We start from the raw sequence: 21,923 nt of genomic DNA on the forward strand, positions 1-21,923 counted from the left end.
GTAACCTGAATTTCCCTGTTGAATAATATATTAGCCCAGTTTCATGTAATCATTGGCCTTTGTTACCCGCTCATTATGAACTCCCTGTAGACAGTCTCTTGCCCATTTTTTATTAGTTTTTTTGTCTTTTTATTATTGATATTTAGTTCTTTATATATTCCGGATACAAACTCTTTTTCAGATATATGTATGTGACTTGCCATTTCACTTTATAATACTGTTTATAGATTAATAGAAAATGTTTATTTTTAATTAAGTCCCACATATCATTTTTTTCTCCTGCTATATTTAGTGCTTTTGGGGTCATTTCTAAGAAATCATTGTCTACTCAAAGTTCATAGAGAGATTCTCCTATGTTTAATGAAAGTTTTGCAGCAGGCTATAAAAGCTTCTACTTTTGTATCTATTATCCATCTCAAGTTATTTTTATGTAGCATAAGTAAGAACTAATTTTTAAGTATTATTTTTTCATATATTTAGCTAGCTGTTCCAATACCAATTATCAAAGATTTCTTTTCTCCATTAAATTGTCTTGTCACATTTGTGGAAAACTCAATTGACCACTTATGTGTGGATATTTCTGGTCTCTACAATCTAGTTCATTTATTATTTATCTACCATTACATCAATATCACCTGATCTTGATAATAATTTCTTTGAAGTACCCTGTGAAAGCAGGTAAAATGTGTCTTCCAACTTTGGTCTTTTCTTTCAAGATTAATTTCTCTATTCTGCACTGTTTTAATCACCATATTAAAAACAAATTTTCTATTTCTACCAAAAATCCCATTGTGATTTTGATAAGGATTGTATTGAATATACAGATCAATTTGGTGGAATTGACCACTTAACTAAATTGAGCCTTCCAACCTATAAATATGGTATCTCTCTCCCATTATTTTAGTTCTTCTTTAATTTCTGCAATAGTTTGTTGATTTCAGCATATCTTCTTCAAAAAATCCTAATTATTTCATGTTTGTTGATGCTTTAGTAAACAGATTTTTATTTTTTCTAGGAGACAGAAACAATTAATTTTTGTATATTAACCTTGTATCTTGTGATTAAATTTGCTTCATAATCATAGTAATTTGTAGTTTTCACACGACTTTCTTTGTAAAAATTCATATTACATCTGTGAAAAAGATAGTTTTACTTTTTTTCCCAATCTTTATGCCTCTTGTTTCTTTTACGAACTATTCACCATCTAAGACATCTAATACCAGGCTAAACAGAGGTGGTGAGAATAAGCACCCTTGCCCTGTTCCCAATCTTAAAGAAAAGCATTCAATAATTAACCATTAATTTTGATATCACCTGCAGGATTTTTAACATCCTTATTGGAATAAGAAACGTCTCTTCTACTCCTAGGATATTATGAATTTTGTCATCAATTGGATTGAATTTTGTGCTTTTTCTGCATCTATGTGATAATTTTTTTTCATAGAACTTAACAGTGAAACTATCTGGGTCTGTTATTTTACTTGTCAAGAGATTTTTAAAAAAATTTAATTACACATATATTCAGATTTGTTATTTCCTCAGTTTCGTTAAATCAAGTTTTTCAAATATTCATCAATTTCATCTTACTTGACAAATTTACTGGCATAATAGTTATTTAATATTTCTCTCTGTATCCTTTTAAAGACTGTAGCATCTGTACTTATATCCACTCTTTTGTTTCTGGTATTGGTAATTTGTGCTTTCCTTTATTTTTGTCCTTGATCTGTCTTTTTAGAGGATCCTTGTTAAAGAACCAACTTTTAGTTTATTAATTTTCTTTATTGTGTTTTCAACATCATCGATTATATTATTTATTGTTATTTTTACCTTTTACTTTGTTTTAAATTTGTTCTTATTCTAACTCCTCAAGATCAAGAGCATGATTACTTTTAATCTTTTTATCTTTTCTCATAGAAGCATTTAAAGCTATAAATATCCCTCTAAGTACTGCTTTAACTGTCTTTTACAAATTTTGATATTTTGTATTTTGTTGTTATTCAGAGAAAAATAATCTAATTCCTCTTGTGACTTTCTTTGAGCTATTATTACGTGAAGTGTGTTATGATTTAAAACATTTTGACAATTCGTAGTCAGAGAATATACTCTGTAAAATTTTCAATTTTGAAATTTACTGAGTCTTAAAATATGGTCCAGGATATGACGTATCTTTGTAAACATTCCACTGCACTCAAAGAGAAAGTATACCCTGGAAAAGCAAGAAGAACTACAATCCTGCAGCCTGTGGAATAAAAACCACATTCACAGAAAGATAGACAAGATGAAAAGGCAGAGGGCTATGTAACAGAAGAAGGAACAAGATAAAACCCCAGAAAAACAACTAAATGAAGTGGAGATAGGCAACCTTCCAGAAAAAGAATTCAGAATAATGATAATGAAGATGATCCAGAACCTCAGAAAAACAATGGAGGCAAAGATTGAGAAGATGCAAGAAATGTTTAACAAAAACCTAGAAGAATTAAAGAACAAACAAACAGAGATGAACAATACAATAACTGAAATGAAAACTATACTAGAAGGAATCTATAGCAGAAAACCTGAGGCAGAAGAACGGATAAGTGACCTGGAAGACAGAATGGTGGAATTCGTTGCTGTGGAACAGAAAAAAAAGAAAAGAAATGAAGACAGCCTAAGAGACCTCTGAGACAACATTAAATGCAACAACATTCACATTATAGGGGTCCCAGAAGGAGAAGAGAGAGAGAAAGGACCCGACAAAATATTTGAAGAGATTATAGTCAAAAACTTCCCTAACATGGGAAAGGAAATAGCCACCCAGGTCCAGGAAGTGCAGTGAGTCCCATACAGGATAAACCCAAGGAGAAACACACCAAGACACATAGTAATCAAATTGGTAAAATTAAAGACAAATAAAAATTATGGAAAGCAGCAAGGGAAAAATGACAAATAACATACAAGGGAACTCCCATAAGATTAACAGCTGATTTCTCAGCAGAAACTCTACAAGCCAGAAGGGAGTGGTATGATATACTTAAAGTGATGAAAGGGAAGAACCGACAACCAAGATTACTCTAACCGGCAAGGATCTCATTCATTCGATGGAGAAATCAAAAGCTTTACAGACAAGCAAAAGCTAAAAGAATTCACCACCACCAAACCAGCTCTAAAACAAATACTAAAGGAACTTCTCTAAGTGGGAAACACAAGAGAAGAAAAGGACCTACAAAACAATTAAGTAAATGGTCATAGGAACATACATATCAATAATTACCTTAAAAGTGAATGGATTAAATGCTCCAACCAAAAGACACAGGCTTGCTGAATGGATACAAAAACAAGACCCATATATATGCTGTCTACAAGAGACCCACTTCAGACCTAGATACACATACAGACTGAAAGTGAGGGGACAGAAAAAGATATTCCATGCAAATGGAGATCAAAAGAAAGCTGAAGTAGTAATACTCATATCAGATAAAATAGACTTTAAAATAATGTTACAAGAGACAAGGAAGGACACTACATAATGATCAAGGGATCAATCCAAGAAGAAGATATAACAGTTATAAATATATATGCACCCAACATAGGAGCATCTCAATACATAAGGCAACTGTTAACAGCTATAAAAGAGGAAATCGACAGTAACACAGTAATAGTGGGGGACTTTAACACCTCACTTAAACCAATGGACAGATCATCCAAAATGAAAATAAATAAGGAAACACAAGCTTTAAATGACACAATAGACCAGATAGATTTAATTGATATTTATAGGACATTCCATCCAAAAACAGCAGATTACACATTCTTCTCAAGTGCGCATGGAATATTCTCCAGGAGAGATCACATCTTGGGTCACAAATCAAGCCTCAGTAAAGTTAAGAAAATTGAAATCATATCAAACATCTGTTCTGACCACAACACTATGAGATTAGAAATGAATTACAGGGAAAAAAAAGTAAAAAACACAAACACATGGAGGATAAACAATACATTACTAAATAAAGAAGAGATCACTGAAGAAATCAAAGAGGAAATAAAAAAATACCTAGAGACAAATGATAATGAAAACACAATGATCCAAAACCTATGGGATGCAGCAAAAGCAGTTCTAAGAGGAAAGTTTATAGCTATACAAGCCTACCTCAAGAAACAATAAAAATCTCAAATAAACAATCTAACCTTACACCTAAAGGAACTAGAGAAAGAAGAACAAACAAAACCCAAAGTTTGCAGAAGGAAAGAAATCATAAAGATCAGAGCAGAAATAGAAACAAAGAAAATAGCAAAGATCAATAAAACTAAAAGCTGGTTCTTTGAGAAGATAAAAAAAATTGATAAACCTTTAGTCAGACTCATCAAGAAAAAGAGAGAGAGGACTCAAATCAATGAAAAAGGAGAAGTTACAACAGACACCACAGACATACAAAGCATCCTAAGAGACTACCACAAGCTACTCTATGCCAATAAATTGGACAACCTAGAAGAAATGGACAAATTCTTAGAAAGGTATAACCTTCCAAGACTGAACCAGGAAGAAATATAAAATATGAACAGACCAATCACAAGTAATGAAATTGAAACTGCGATTAAAAATCTTCCAACAAACAAAAGTCCAGGACCAGATGGTTTCACAACTGAATTCTATCAAATATTTAGAGAAGAGCTAACACCAATCTTTCTCAAACTCTTCCAAAAAATTGCAGAGGAAGGAGCACTCCCAAAATCATTCTATGAGGCCACCATCACCCTGATACCAAAACCAGACAAAGATACTACAAAAGAAAAAAAAAATTACAGACAAATATCACTGATGAATATAGATGCAAACATCCTCAACAAAATACTAGCAAACAGAATCCAACAACACATTGAAAGGATCATATACAATGATTAAGTGGGATTTATCCCAGTGATGCAAGGATTTCTCAATATATGCAAATCAATCAATGTGATACACCATATTAAAAAATTGAAGAATAAAAACCATATGATCATTTCAATAGATGCAGAAGAAGCTTTTGACAAAGTTCAGCACCCATTTATGACAAAAACTCTCCAGAAAGTGGGCATAAAGGAAACCTACCTCAACATATAAAGACCATATACGACAAACCCACAGTAAACATCATTCTCAATGGTGAAAAACTGAAAGCATTTCCTCTAAGATCAGGAACAAGACAAGGATGTCCACTCTCACCACTATTATTCAACATGGTTTTGGAAGTCCTAGCCACGGCAATCAGAGAAGAAAGAGAAAAAAAAAAGAATACAAATTGGAAAAGAAGTAAAGTTGTCACTGTTTGCAGATGACATCATACTATACATAGAGAATCCTAAAAATGCTACCAGAAAACTACTAGAGCTAATCAATGAATTTGGTAAAGTTGCAGGATACAAAATTAATGCACAGAAATCTCTTATATTCCTATACACTAATGATGAAAAATCTGAAGGAGAAATTAAGGAAACACTTCCATTTACCATTGCAACAAAAAGAATAAAATACCTAGGAATAAACCTACCTAGGGAGAGAAAAGGTCTGTACTCAGAAAACTATAAGACACTGATGAAAGAAATTAAAGATACCAACAGATGGAGAGATATACCATGTTCTTGGATTGGAAGAATCAATATTGTGAAAATGACTATACTACCCAAAGCAATCTACAGATTCAATGCAATCCCTATCAAATTACCAATGGCATTTTTTACGGAACTAGAACAAAAAATCTTAAAATTTGTATGGAGACACAGAAGACCCCGAATAGCCAAAGCAGTCTTGAGGGTAAAAAACAGAGCTGGAGGAATCAAACTCCCTGACTTCAGACTATACTACAAAGCCACAGTAATCAAGATAATATGGTACTAGCACAAAAACAGAAACATAAATCAATGGAACAAGATAGAAAGCCCAGAGATAAACCCACGCACCTATGGTCAACTAATCTATGACAAAGGAGGCAAGGATATACAATGGAGAAAAGACAGTCTCTTCAATAAGTGGTGCTGGGTAAACTGGACAGCTACATGTAAAAGAATGAAATTAGAACACTCCCTAACACCATACACAAAAATAAAGTCAAAATGGATTAGAGACCTTAATGTAAGACTGGACACTATAAAACTCTTAGAGGAAAACATAGGACGAACATTCTTTGACATAAATCACAGCAAGATCTTTTTTGATCCACCTCCTACAGTAATGGAAATAAAAACAAAAATAAACAAATGGAACCTAATGAAACTTCAAAGCTTTTGCACAGCGAAGGAAACCATAAACAAGAAGAAAAGACCACCCTCAGAATGGGAGAAAATATTTGCAAATGAATCAATGGACAAAGGATTAATCTCCAAAATATATAAACAGCTCAGCAGCTCAATATTAAGAGAAACAATCCAATCCAAAAATGGGCAGAAGACCTAAATAGACATTTCTCCAAAGAAGACGTACAGATAGCCAAGAAGCACATGAAAAGCTGCTCAACATCACTAATTATTAGAGAAATGCAAATCAAAACTACAATGAGGTATCATCTCACACCAGTTAGAATGGGCATCATCAGAAAATCTACAAAGAACAAATGCTGGAGAGGGTGTGGAGAAAAGGGAACCCTCTTGCACTGTTGTTGGGAATGTAAATTGATACAGCCACTATGGAGAACAGTATGGAGTTTCCTTAAAAAACTAAAAATAGAATTACTATACTAGTGGGATTGCTGAATCCCACTACTGGGCATATACCCAGAGAAAACCATAATTCAGAAAGACACATGCACCCCAATGTTCATTGCAGCACTATTTACAATAGCCAGGTCATGGAAGCAAGCTAAATGCCCATCAACAGACGAATGGATAAAGAAGTTGTGCTACATATATACAATGGAATATTACTCAGCAATAAAAAGGAATGAAATTGAGTCATTTGTTGAGACGTGGATGGACTTAGAGACTGTCATACAGAGTGAAGTAAGTCAGAAAGAGAAAAACAAATATTGTATATTAACGCATGTATGTGGAACCTAGAAAAATGGTACAGATGAACCGGTTTATAGGGCAGAAGTTGAGACACAGATGTAGAGAACAAAAGTATGGACACCAAGGGGGGAAAGCCGCTGGGGGGTGGGGATGGTGGTGTGCTGAATTGGGTGATTGGGATTGACATGTATACACTGATGTGTATAAAATTGGTGACTAATAAGAACCTGCTGTATAAAAAAATAAATTAAATTAAAAAAAAGAAACTGTACTCTTGTTGCTTGGGATAATCTAACATGTCAATTAGATCAAAGTGGTGGATATTATTTTTTCATTTTTTGTAAGTTTATTTTTTTCTATTTCCTCTGTCAATTGCTGAGAATGGCAGTAACATCTATGACTGTGGGTGTCAATTTGTCTTTATCTTCCTGTAATTGTTAGATTTTCTCCTTCATTTCTTAAAAATCAGTGTTATTAAATGAAACACAGTGGTCCTTTAATCTTTGTGGGCTTTATCTCAATGTCTGGTAATATTCCTTGCCTTGGACTCACCTTTTTGATATGAGTATAGCCACACCAACTTTCTCACACTTATTGCTTGCATGGCATATGTTTTTTCAATCTTTTGTTTTTTACCTATATTTGTCTTTATATTTAAAGTGTGTGTTTTCTAGAGACCAAACAGTTGGACAGTTTTAAAATTGCTGCCTGATAACCTCAGCCTTTGATTGGTATATTTTTACATTTATGTTGTTTTTTATTTTCTATTTGGTCCACCTGCTTTTATGTTGCTGTTCTTTCCCTGCCTTCTTTAAATTTCATTAAAATAATTATTTTCCATTACATTTCCTCTATAGGCTTTTAGCTATATGCATTTGAATTACTTTTAGTGGATTGCTCTAGTGATTACAATATGCATCCTTAAGTTACCAGAGCCCACTTAGAGTTAATATGGTATCATTTCACATAAATAATAACACCCTTGAAATAGTGTAAGTCTATTAAGTCCAATAGTATATATACATCCTTTGTGCTATTACTGTCATTTGTTAACATCATGATACAAGGCTACAATTTTTGCTTTAACCAGTTCTGTTTTAAAGAATGGATATTTAGTCACAATTTTTCCAGTGCTTTTTTTTCTTTATCCTTTTTTGCACATTTGAATTTCCTTTTTGTGTCATTTCCCTTTGGGTTAAAGAACTTCCTTTAGCATACCTTGAAGCACAGTTCTGCTAGTAATAAATCACTCCAGTTTCATTTATCTCAAAATATTTTGACTTAAATTTTTAGCCTTCAATGGGTGTAAAATTCTGTTATGACATCTCTTTATGCATGTTAAAGGTATTGTTATATTCTCCTCTGGCCTCTACTGATACTAATGAAAAGTCAGCTGCCATTCATACTACTTTTTTATCTGTATGTAAAGATATGTCTTTTAAAAAATTTTCTGGATGATTTCAAGATCCATTCATTCCCTCAATCATTCTCTTGCTCTCTCTTTCTCTCTCCAACTCTCTTATAGATAGTCTGTGATATAATTACAGGTAGTTTTCTTTATAATTTATTCAGCTTGAAGTTTGTCATGTTTCTCAAATCTGTAAATTGACAGTTTTCACCACATTTGGGAATTCTTCAGACAGTACTTTTTTTCTTTCTTACCTTCTCTCTCCTGTCTTCTTATGATTTTTGTTTCACATATGTTAGAACTCTATCTTGTCCACAGGTGATTATGGCTCTGTTATTCAATACTATTATTATTATTTATATTCTCTGTTTGTTTGATTGGATAATTTCTCTCATCTATCTTCCAGATTACTGACCATTTTTTCTGCCATCCTAAATCTGATGTTAAGCTTATTTTTTTTCTTTTCAGCTATTCTACCTAACCATTTAATTATTTTTTATATTTGATATTTCTATGCTGAAATTTTCATGTTTACTTATTACTACCTTCTTTTCCTTTAATTCCCTGAATATATGTATAATCCACGTTAAAGTCTTTGACCATTACAGATAAATTTAAAGTTTCCTTTAGCTCTTTAACTTTAATCTTGGTCCCCTCTAGTCTTCATGGAGGTAACAACTATAAGTTGTTTATCATTCTGGAGGTTATGGGTTTTATATATATTTACATACATGTATATATTTACATATGCTTTAAGGATAATAATACTAAAGTTTGATTATGGGAGCAACCTGTAAGTCTAAAATTCCTCATTATATATTAAATTCAGTTATATCAGTTATATTCATTTTACCAATAATAATATTAAATATTAATCATATTAACTTTGCAAGAAACACAATGTTCTATATTAGAAAATAATTATTTATTGCCATAAACATGTAATATAAGCTATTAAAATTCATCTAAAATCATATCCACAAATCTATGACAGAAATGACACACTCTAATGGTTTTTCACTGGCTGTTTAGAATAAAAACATTTTGGTTATATATGAGACAGATAGCAAAAAAAAAAATCCCCAATCCTACTAAGTTAAAGAAGTTTCCTTCTTTTCCTATTTTTCTGAGATTTTTTAACCATGAATGGGGATTGATTATTTTCAAATATTTTTTAAAACATTGATAGGATCATATATTTTTCTTCTTTAGCCTGTTAATATGGTTAATTATATTGTTGGATTTTTTGTGTTGAATAAAACTTACATCCCAGGAACAAGCTCTACTTGGTCTTGGTGTAGAATTCTTTTATATATTGCTGAATTATATTTGATATTGAGTTAGAAATTTTTGCATCTATATTTTTGAGGGATATTGGTCTGTAGTTTCCTTTTTTTGCACTATCTTTACTTGGTTTTGGTGTCTGGAAAATAATAGTTTCATGAAATGAATTTGGGGAATTCTCTCACCTCTTCTATTTTCTGGAATAGCTTGTGTTGAACAATGTTAACTCCTCTTTAAGCATTTTATGGATTCTTCCAGTGAAACTATCTAGGACTGGAGATTTCTCTTTTAATAAGTGTGAAATTATAAATTCAATTTCCTTTATAGTTACAGGGCTATTCAAATTATCTAATATTGGGTGGTATGTGGTAGTTGATTATAGCACCCTCTTATTATTTTTTGATACCTGGAGGGTCTTCAGTGAAATCCCTGTTTCATGCCAGATATTGGTAACTTGTGTCTTTTTTTTTTTCTTTTACTTTGCCAATCTTAACTGAAATTTTGTTACTTTTATGGTCTTTTAAAAAAACAGCTCTTTGTTTCACTGATTTTCTCTATTGTTTCTGTTTTCAACTTCATTAATTTTCTTCTCTTATCTTTCTTATTTTCTTCCTTTTGCCTATTTTAATTTGATAAGTGCTTGAGCTGGGAGCTTAGATTATTAATTTGAAACTTTCTGCTTTCAAATATTTTAAGTTAGTTGTTAAAATTTCTCTCTCAAAACTGTTTTAGCTGAATCACATAAATGCTGATATGTTCTATTTCATTTCTATATAGTTCACACATTTAAAGTTTTTCTTCTTAAAGATTCCTCTTTAACATATGGAATGTTTACAAATGTGATGTCCTTTTTGACATATGGAAAAACAAAACTTCCAAGTTTTTGAAGACTTTCCTGTTATCTTTCTGTTATTAATTTTTAGGTCGATTTCTTTGTTGTCAGAGAACCCATGCTTTATCATTTCAACTCTTTTAAACTTTTGAGGTTTGCTTTGTAGCCCAGGATATGGTCTATTTTGGTACATGTTCCTTTGGCACTGGAAAACAATACGCATCCTGTTGTTATTGAATGAAGTTCTCTTTAGTTGCTAATTAGATTCCATTGGTTGCTGATGTTGTTGAGTTCTATATTCCTGATGATTTCCTGTCTAGCTGTTCTATTAATTTTAAGAAAAGTGGTGGTGAAGGCTCCAACTATAATTTTGTATTTGTCTATTTACCCCATATTTCTTTTCAGTTCTATCAGTTTTTGTTTCATTTATTTTGCAGCTCTGTGATATGATCATGTAAATTTAGAATTGTTATTCTTCTTGGTGGTATGACCCTTTTATCATTAAATAACGTCCTTCTTTGTCTCTGATAATTTTCTTTACTTTGAAGTGTACTTTATCTGATATTAATACACTTACTTGTGCTTTCTTAGAATAATTTTTGCATGATACATCTTTTTTCATCATTTTATATTTAACCTTCTTATATCACCTGTATCATTATACTTGCAGCAAGTTTCTTGAAGACAACATATATCTGGGTTTTTTAAAATCTACTCTAGCAATCTCTTTTAATTAGTATACTTAGACCACTTACATTTAATGTTATTTTTGATATATTAGAGGTTAAATTTCCATTTAATTTTTTTCTTTTCTGTTATTTCTATTTTTTCTTTCTGTTTTTTTTTTTTACTGAATTTCTATGGGTTTTTAAAACATTTTTATAATAAAATTTTGATTTACCCATAGTATTTTAAAATGTATCCCATTTTATAACTTTTTTAGTGGTTGCTCTGGAATCCACATTATATTTATACAACTTATCACAGTGTACTAATGCTGTCATTTTTCCAGTTCAAGAGAGGTGTAGAAACCTTACCTCCCTTTACATCCCTTCAACTTTCCCTGTTTATAATATAATTGCCTTACATATTTTCTATATATTCATTTAGAATCATATCAGAAAGTATTTTTTGCTTCTACTGTCAATCATAATTTAGAAAACTAAAGATTTACCCATATGCTTGCTTATCCTGTTCTTTTTTCCTTCCTCATGTTCCAAGATGCCTTCTTTTATTGTTTAGAGAACTTCCTTTAGCCATTCACTTAGAGTAGATCTGGGAGTGACAAATAATCTTAGTTTTCCTTCGTTTGATAAGTTTTTGATTTCTCTTTAATTTCTGAGGTATATGTTTTTTTCTGGATATAAAATTCTGGTTTGACAGCACTCCTTTTTTTTTTTTTTTGCACTCAAAAAAATACTGTGACTTCCTTCTCACCTTCATGGTTTCTAATAAGGAATACACTGTCATTTGAATTGATGTTTCTGCTATAGGTAAGGACTAGTTTATCTCTTGCAGCTTTCAAGGTTTTTCTGTTTTTAGTTTTCAAAAGTTTGATTATGTATGATGTGACTTGGTGTGGAATTAGTTGGGTTTATCCTGTTTGGAGTTCATTCAGTTTCTTGAATCTATAGGTTTATGTCTTTTGCCAAATTTGGGAAGTTTGCAACTATTATTTCTTCATGTGTTTTTTTCAAGGCTACCTTTTTTTCTCTCTCTTTCCAGAACTCTGATGACACATGAATGTTAGACATTTTGTTATAGTCCCACAGGTCCCTGAAGTTCTGTTTTGTTTTTTGCTTTTGTATTGTTTTGTGTGTATGCCTGTGTGCACATGTGTGTGTGCATACATATGTGTATGCTTATTATCTCTGTGTTGTTCAGATTGGGCATTTTCTATTTTTTGATCTTCTAGGTTGCTGATTCTTTCTTCTGTCCTCTCCCTTCTGAGCCCATATATTGCATTTTTTATTCGACTATCGTATTTTTCAGCTCTAATATTCTCAGTTGGGTTTTCTTTATATCTTCAATTTCTTTGCTTTGATTTTCTATTTCTTTGATAATACTTTCTACTTTTTGTTTCAAGTGTGATTGTAATGGTTTATTTTATTATTTTTATGTTGGCTGGTTTTGTTACTTTTGTCTGGTAACTAATATCTCTCTCATCTCAGTGTTGAGATCTATTGGTCATCTTTTTTCATTTAGTTTATGTTCCAATTCTTGATATGATGAGTTATTTTCAAGTGAACCCTGGATATTTTAGATATTATGTTATGAGACGCTGGAAATTATTTAAACTTTGTGTTTGGGTGGCTCTCTCTGACACGGTTCCAGTAGGGGAATGGGAATGGGAGAGCATTGCCTCATTACTGCCTGGTGGGGATAGAAGCTTAGCTTCCTTACTTGGCCTCTCTTAATTACTGCTTAGCAGGGCTGGGTACTCTAGCTCCCCACATTATCCTCATTGTCACCATGGAAGGAGACTCATTAACACAACATGTTAACAAAGTAGTGAACTCCAGTCTCATGGCATGCTAAGAGGGGCTTCATCTATCTTTCAAACTCTCAACAATTTCATGGAAGTACTGAAAGGATAAAATATAATGAATATATAAGACAAGGCCCCTGGAACAGGTCACAGTTTGGGAGTAAGATAGCATGACTGGATAGATGTTACAATGGCAATTCAAGGTATTAAATCTCAATCCTGATTCTGTTATCTCCTAGCTTTGTAACTTTGGGAAAGTCACTCAACTTCTCAAGCTTTGGTTTCTTAAAGTAAGAGGAAGAGTTGTGTTAATCGGGCCATAATTTATTTTCCTGTTTTAATTTTCAATAACTAGGAAATGAGAGTTAGAGGGGATGGTATTTCAAAATTCTGCATACATATAAAATCAATTTTATGAATATAGACATTGTTATAATTAGAGCAAATAAAACTTTGAGGTGAAAATGATATAATGAAACTTTGAGGAAACATGTTCTCTTTAAGCTAATGAAAGTGATGCCAACTTATAGTTGGAGAGATATCTTGGATCCTTGCTTTTCAAAGCTCAGACTTCCATCTACCTGCAGCAGAATCACTTGGTGGACTTGTTAAATGTAGATTTCCTGAGCTCCAGCACGAATCAATATGAACTTATTTTTTGTAGTGGGAACCAATGAGCTGTATTGTAAAGGGTCCTCCATTATGCACACTAATGGTTGTGAGCCACTGCTGTAGGCTTCAAGAAAATATTTTCAACCTTCAAGAAAAAAGAAAGCTAATATGGTATATCCAGAGAGGAATAATGGGTCAAGGAACTGAAATTCTGGAAATCAGTTACAAACAATTATGATCAGGGAGTAACAGAGTTTATACTTTGAAATCAATAAAAGTTCATGGGAATTCTAGCAAGCTTATATTTTAAATAATCATGTAATAAATTTGGAGATCAAAGAAAGATAAAACATGTGACATAACGTTATAAGAAGACTAGTATTTATAATGGACTTGGGTTATGAATATTTCAAAGGACCCCAAGGAAGTTTATTCCCATGTGTAAGACAAGAAAGAAGGGCAACTGAATTTACTGTTTGTCATAAGTGGTAAAAGGTTATAATATCTTACACATAGAAGATATTCAATAAGTATCAACCTTAATCTTCTCAATCACAGAGAAAACATTTGCAAGCAATTATGGTTAAGAAGCATTTGGGACATTAAATATAATGCATTCATTCGATAGGATACATTTCAAAAACAACTTTTTAATTTCATATAAAATGCCATATTGTTCACATAATATTGTCTTATATGGATAAGCATATTTTTCTGATGAGATGTTTCATAATATTCATCAAATTCTCAAAACATGTTATGATGCGGAGTAGCTTAGCACATTAGTTTGCCTGTTTAAAGAACTACAGTTTAAAAGATACAGATAATAACTTGCTGTATCTTTTGTAAATTTGTCCACATAGTCTTTTCTTTAAGGAAAAAAATTCATTGAGCATCTATTGTTCACCTGACGCAGGAGTTACATGGACAAATAAAAGTATTTGTTTTTAAGAAGCTCACGTACTGAAACCAGAGAAATAAATTATATAATAGTGATAATATTAGTCCCTGCTATTTTTGACAGTATTAAAAATGAGCAAATAAATAAATTGTTTCTTTCTGTCTAAGGCAATCATGTTGTTGAGATTAGATGTTCTTCCTCAATTAAAGCTATCAAAGGCTACAATGTGTGCTTGGAATTCACATCTTATGTTTTATAACAGAACCTCGGACTAGGTTATGATTAGCATTAGCTTATGCTTGTAGTCAAGACATTGGGTTTTCCTTAAGATTCCAGATGATTAAAGAACTGTTAGTGAACTTAACTTTGGAATTCTCTAATTGTTCTTACTTGCTAAGAACTTTAGATTACATTCTCAAGCTCATACACAGGCACAAACACACGCCCATACAATTCTACCACCTTTCATTATATTAAGTTTTCTGAATAATGAAAATCAAGAACCAGATTTTCAAAGTATTGGAGACTTTTTTGAGAAGGCATACACATTTCATTTCCTGGAGTTTAAAATATTTATTTTCATCAGATCCATCACATTCCAGAAAAAAAAAAATCAATACTTTGGTTGCAATTACTCTTTTGCATTATATGCATATTACTAAATTGTATTTGAGTTTAAAATGTCAAATAAATCAAGTGATTATAAGACAAATGTATAACATAAGCATGACATTCTAAGAAAAGAAATTTGCATGAAAGCTTGTGCCCATGAACATGAGAATTTAGTTAAGGATGAAATCCTGAAGCATATTCTCATGACAGGATGAATCTATTAGTGTAGTTAAGTATTTGCAGAACTTATTCATTTCCAAATACTTTACTAATGTCAGAAACAAGATAATTCCTGGCTTGTAGAGCAGAACAAACCACCCTAAAACATCTGGCATACTTACACACTTTTCACTGTCAAATACATAGCACAAATGTTTATTTGACTCAGAATCTTTGCATATGAAAGTGAATATCCTCTTGTCAGTTTTATCATCTGCACAAAATGATATTCTGTGAAGCTGGCAATTGTGTTGAACTTCCTGTGAACACAGATGAAAATAAACATAGTTGAAGAGATTTTTTTTTCCATTTTCTGCTATACCAGCTGTGCTAATAACATACAACTTATGAAACATCATCTGTCATTCCTTGATTTTATAATTACATACACTTCAAACTTAAACAAACACGTAATGAGATAAACCTCCTGAGTCAGGATTAAACTAAGATAGTCATTTCAATAGCACTTAGAAAAACAGAAGGGAAAAGAGGATCAGAGGTTCATGGGCTTCCTGAGCTACAGGGGATTCAGAGACCATTACTTTAAATTGTGCAATTTTAGTTAGGAGGATATTGAGGTCTAGAGAGATTAAGATGCTTCCACAAGGTTACAGAATTAGCAGAACCCTTTTTAACCAGAATACTTTTCATTTTATCTTACTGCTACTAACATTACAGTTTAAAACATAACTTCATTTGTACACAATTTCATATGAAACATACTACATATTACATGTCTTCATGGTAACTCATACACTCTTGAAACTCTTCTGTCTAAGGAAATCATCCTTGCAACTTCTGTAATGTTTTCCATTGGAGCAATGAATGAAGAAGATCTAGACATCCAGCTTCTAAATTGCTGAATCAACCTTGTTAATCAGTAGAAAGATAAATACTGCATACACACACACACACACACACACACACACACACACACACATCATATACTGCAACTATAGCATCTGTCACTACATCCTTCCAAGTTCAGGGTTTGACGTGCCAGCTTGCTGAGATTTTCTCTATCACTCTGATTCACATTACTGCCCTTCAGACGGAAAATGAGTACATATAACAAGTTAAACAAATAAATGCTAAGAGAATTTGTCTACAGCCTGCATTCTCGACTGCATACAAAACAAATGGTAAGGAGAGCACCGGAAGATGGCGGAAGAGTAAGACGCGGAGATCACCTTCCTCTCCACAGATACACCAGAAATACATCTACACGTGGAACAACTCCTACAGAACACCTACTGAAGGCTGGCAGAAGACCTCAGACCTCCCAAAAGGCAAGAAACTCCCCAATTACCTGGGTAGGGCAAAAGGAAAAAAGAATAAACAGAGACAAAAGAATAGGGACGGCACCTGCACCAGTGGGAGGGAGCTGTGAAGGAGGAAAAGTTTCCACACACTAGGAAGCCCCTTCGCGGGCGGAGACTGCGGGAGGCGGAGGGGGGAGCTTCGAAGCCGCAGAGGAGTGCACGGCAACGGGTGCGGAGGGCAAAGCGGGGAGATTCCCGCACAGAGGATTGGTGCCGACCGGCACTCACCAGCCCGAGAGGCTTGTCTGCTCACCCGCCGGGACGGGCGGGGCTGCGAGCTGAGGCTCTGAGGCTCGGGTTTCGGTTTCGGACTGAGCGCAGGGAGAGGACTGGGGTTGGCGGCTTGAACATAGCCTGAAGGGGTTAGTGCACCACAGCTAGCCGGGAGGGAGTCCGGGGAAAGGCCTGCACCTGCCGAAGAGGCAAGAGACTTTTTCTTCCCTCTTTGTTTCCTGGTGCGTGAGGAGAAGGGTTTAAGAACGCTGCTTAAAGGAACTCCAGAGACGGGCGCGAGCCGCGGCTAAAAGCGCGAACCCCAGAGACGGGCGCGAGCCGCGGCTGAAAGCGCGGACCCCAGAGACGGGCGCGAGCCGCGGCTGAAAGCGCGGACCCCAGAGACGGGCGCGAGCCGCGGCTGAAAGCGCGGACCCCAGAGACGGGCGCGAGCCGCGGCTGAAAGCGCGGACTCCAGAGGCGGGCGCGAGCCGCGGCTGAAAGCGCGGACCCCAGAGACGGGCGCGAGCCGCGGCTGAGGGCGCGGACCCCAGAGACGGGCGCGAGCCGCGGCTGAGGGCGCAGACTCCAGAGACGGGCGCGAGCCGCGGCTGAAAGCGCGGACCCCAGAGACGGGCGCGAGCCGCGGCTGAGGGCGCGGACCCCAGAGACGGGCGCGAGCCGCGGCTGGGGGCGCGGACTCCAGAGGCGGGCGGGAGACGTTGGGGCTGCTGCTGCCGCCACCAAGGGGCCTGTCTGCGAGCGCAGGTCGCTCTCCACTCCCCTCTTCCGCGGAGCCTGTGCAGCCCGCCACTGCCGGGTTCCCGGGATCCGGGGACGACTTCCCCGGGAGAGCGCACGGCGGGCCTCGGGCTGGTGCAGGGTCACGCCGGACTTTGCCGCCGCAGGCCCGCCCCGCATTCCGTGCCCCTCCCTCCCCGCCGGCCTCAGAACGCCAGAACCCCCGAATCAGCGGCTCCTTTAACCCCGTCCTGTCTGAGCAAAAAACAGACGCCCTCCAGCGACCTACACGCAGAGGCAGGGCCGAATCCAAAGCTGAGCCCCTGTGAGCTGTGAGAACAAAGAAGAGAAAGGGAAATCTCTCCCAGCAGCCTCAGAAGCAGCGGATTAAAGCTCCACAATCAACTTGATGTACCCTGCATCTGTGGAATACCTGAATAGACAGCCAATCATCCCAAATTAAGGAGGTGGACTTTGGGAGCAAGATCTATGATTTTTTTCCCCATTCCTCTTTTTGTGAATGTGTATGTGTATGCTTCTGTGTGAGATCTTGTCTGTATAGTCTTGCTTCCACCATTTGTCCTAGGCTTCTATCCGTCCATGGTTTTTTCTTAAAATTTTTTTCTTAATAATCAATTTTAATTTTAAGATCGTTATTATACTTTTCTTTCTTTCTTTCTTTCTTTCTTTCTTTCTTTCTTTCTTTCTTTCTTTCTTTCTTTCTTTCTTTCCTTCCTTCCTTCCTTCCTTCCTTCCTTCCTTCCCTCCTTTAGACAACGAATCATCCCAAATTGAGGAGGTGGTCTCTGACAGCAAGATTTATGATTTTTCCCCCTTTACCTCTTTTTGTGAGGGTGTATGTGTATGCTTCTGTGTAAGATTTTGTCTGTATAGCTTTGCTTCCAACATTTGTCCTAAGGTTCTATCCGTCCCTTTTTTTTTTCTAATTAAGAATTTTTTAAATTCAATAACTTTATTATACTTTACTTTATTTTTACTGTATCTTCTTTCTTTCTGTTTTTCCTTCTTTCCCTCCTTCCTTCCTTCCTCCCTCCCTCCCTCCCTCCTTTCGTTCCTTCTTGCCTTCTTTCCTTCTTTGCTTCTTTCTTTCTTTCTTCCTTCCTTCCTTCCTTCCCTCCTTCCTTCCCTCCTTTAGACAACGAATCATCCCAAATTGAGGAGGTGGTCTCTGACAGCAAGATTTATGATTTTTCCCCCTTTACCTCTTTTTGTGAGGGTGTATGTGTACGCTTCTGTGTAAGACTTTGTCTGTATAGCTTTGCTTCCAACATTTGTCCTAAGGTTCTACCCGTCCCTTTTTTTTTTTTTTCTTTCTAATTAAGAATTTTTTAATTCAATAACTTTATTATACTTTATTTTATTTTTACTGTATCTTCTTTCTTTCTGTTTTTCCTTCTTTCCCTCCTTCCTTCCTTCCTCCCTCCCTCCCTCCCTCCTTTCGTTCCTTCTTGCCTTCTTTCCTTCTTTGGTTCTTTCTTTCTTTCTTCCTTCCTTCCCTCCTTTCCTTCTTTCTTTCCTCATACTTCTACTAATTCCCTCTACTTTTTCTCCCTTTTATTCTGAGCCGTGTGGATGAAAGGCTCTTGGTGCTCCAGCCAGGAGTTAGGGCTCTGCCTCTGAGGTAGGAGAGCCAAATTCAGGACACTGGTCCACAAGAGACCTCCCAGCTCCACATAATATCAAACGGCGAAAATCTCCCAGAGACCTCCATCTTAACACCAGCACCCAGCTTCACTCAACGACCAGCAAGCCACAGTGCTGGACAACCTGTGCCAAACAACTAGCAAAACAGGAACACAACCCCACCCATTAGCAGAGAGGCTGCCTAAAATCATAATAAGGCCACAGACACCCCAAAACACACCACCAGACGTGAACCTGCCCACTAGAGAGACAAGATCCAGCCTCATCCACCACAACACAGGCACTAGTCCCCTCCACCAGGAAGCCTACACAACCCACTGAACCAACCTTAGCCACTGGAGACAGACATCAAAAACAGGAGGAACTACGAACCTGCAGCCTGCAAAAAGGAGACCCCAAACACAGTAAGATAAGCAAAATGAGAAAACAGAAAAACACACAGCAGATAAAGGAGCAGTATAAAAATGCACCAGACCTAACAAATGAAGAGGAAATAGGCAGTCTACCTGAAAAAGAATTCAGAATAATGATAGTAAGGTTGATCCGAAATCTTGGAGATAGAATGGACAATAGAATGGACAAAATGCAAGAATCAGTTAACAAGGACCTAGAAGAACTAAAGATGAAACAAGCAACGATGAACAACACAATAAATGAAATTAAAAATACTCTAGATGGGATCAATAGCAGAATAACTGAGGCAGAAGAACGGATAAGTGACCTGGAAGATAAAATAGTGGAAATAACTACTGCAGAGCAGAATAAAGAAAAAAGAATGAAAAGAACTGAGGACAGTCTCAGAGACCTCTGGGACAACATTAAACGCACCAACATTCGAATTATAGGGGTTCCAGAAGAAGAAGAGAAAAAGAAAGGGACTGAGAAAATATTTGAAGAGATTATAGTTGAAAACTTCCCTAATATGGGAAAGGAAATAGTTAATCAAGTCCAGGAAGCACAGAGAGTCCCATACAGGATAAATACAAGGAGAAATACGCCAAGACACATATTAATCAAACTGTCAAAAATTAAATACAAAGAAAGCATATTAAAAGCAGCAAGGGAAAAACAACAAATAACACATAAGGGAATCCCCATAAGGTTAACAGCTGATCTCTCAGCAGAAACCCTACAAGCCAGAAGGGAGTGGCAGGACATACTGAAAGTGATAAAGGAGAAAAACCTGCAACCAAGACTACTCTACCCAGCAAGGATCTCATTCAGATTTGATGGAGAAATTAAAACCTTTACAGACAAGCAAAAGCTGAGAGAGTTCAGCACCACCAAACCAGCTTTACAACAAATGCTAAAGGATCTTCTCTAGGCAAGAAACACAAGAGAAGGAAAAGACCTATAATAACGAACCCAAAACAATATAGAAAATGGGAATAGGAACATACATATCGATAATTACCTTAAATGTAAATGGACTAAATGCTCCCACCAAAAGACACAGATTAGCTGAATGGATACAAAAACAAGACCCTTACATATGCTGTCTACAAGAGACCCACTTCAGACCTAGAGACACATACAGACTAAAAGTAAGGGGATGGAAAAAGATATTCCATGCAAATGGAAACCAAAAGAAAGCTGGAGTAGCAATTCTCATATCAGACAAAATAGACTTTAAAATAAGGACTATTAAAAGAGACAAAGAAGAACACTACATAATGATCAAGGGATCGATCCAAGAAGAAGATATAACAATTGTAAATATTTATGCACCCAACATAGGAGCACCTCAATACATAAGGCAAATACTAACAGCCATAAAAGGGGAAATCGACAGTAACACATTCATAGTAGGGGACTTAAACACCCCACTTTCACCCAAGGACAGATCATCCAAAATGAAAATAAATAAGGAAACACAAGCTTTAAATGATACATTAAACAAGATGGACTTAATTGATATTTATAGGACACTCCATCCAAAAACAACAGAATACACATTTTTCTCAAGTGCTCATGGAACATTCTCCAGGATAGATCACATCTTGGGTCACAAATCAAGCCTTGGCAAATTTAAGAAAATTGAAATTGTATCAAGTATCTTTTCTGACCACAACGCCATGAGACTAGATATCAATTACAGGAAAAGATCTGTAAAAAATACAAACACATGGAGGCTAAACAATACACTACTTAATAATGAAGTGATCACTGAAGAAATCAAAGAGGAAATCAAAAAATACCTAGAAACAAATGACAATGGAGACACAACGACCCAAAACCTGTGGGATGCAGCAAAAGCAGTTCTAAGGGGGAAGTTTATAGCAATACAAGCCCACCTTAAGAAGCAGGAAACATCTAGAATAAACAACCTAACCTTGCACCTCAAGCAATTAGAGAAAGAAGAACAAAAAAACCCCAAAGCTAGCAGAAGGAAAGAAATCATAAAAATCAGATCAGAAATAAATGAAAAAGAAATGAAGGAAACAATAGCAAAGATCAATAAAACTAAAAGCTGGTTCTTTGAGAAGATAAACAAAATAGATAAACCACTAGCCAGACTCATCAAGAAAAAAAGGGAGAAGACTCAAATCAATAGAATTAGAAATGAAAAAGGAGAGGTAACAACTGACACTGCAGAAATAAAAGAGATCATGAGAGATTACTACAAGCAACTCTATGCCAATAAAATGGACAATCTGGAAGAAATG

At 35.6% G+C, this 21,923-nt stretch overlaps 1 protein-coding gene across 1 annotated transcript in view; it reads right to left on the reverse strand.

The window, feature by feature from the left end:
* GULP1 (GULP PTB domain containing engulfment adaptor 1) overlaps positions 1 to 21,923 on the reverse strand; it is a 276,087-nt gene that overhangs the window by 27,311 nt on the left and 226,853 nt on the right. Inside the window, exon 7 of the mRNA XM_082658306.1 lies at positions 15,439 to 15,576. Within this exon, the coding sequence (XP_082514432.1) occupies positions 15,439 to 15,576 (138 nt within the window). The remainder of the gene's footprint in view (positions 1 to 15,438; positions 15,577 to 21,923) is intronic.

The sequence above is a fragment of the Grampus griseus genome, assembly GCF_964374135.1.
Source record: "Grampus griseus genome assembly, chromosome: 7".
In the NCBI taxonomy this organism is placed as follows: domain Eukaryota; kingdom Metazoa; phylum Chordata; class Mammalia; order Artiodactyla; family Delphinidae; genus Grampus; species Grampus griseus.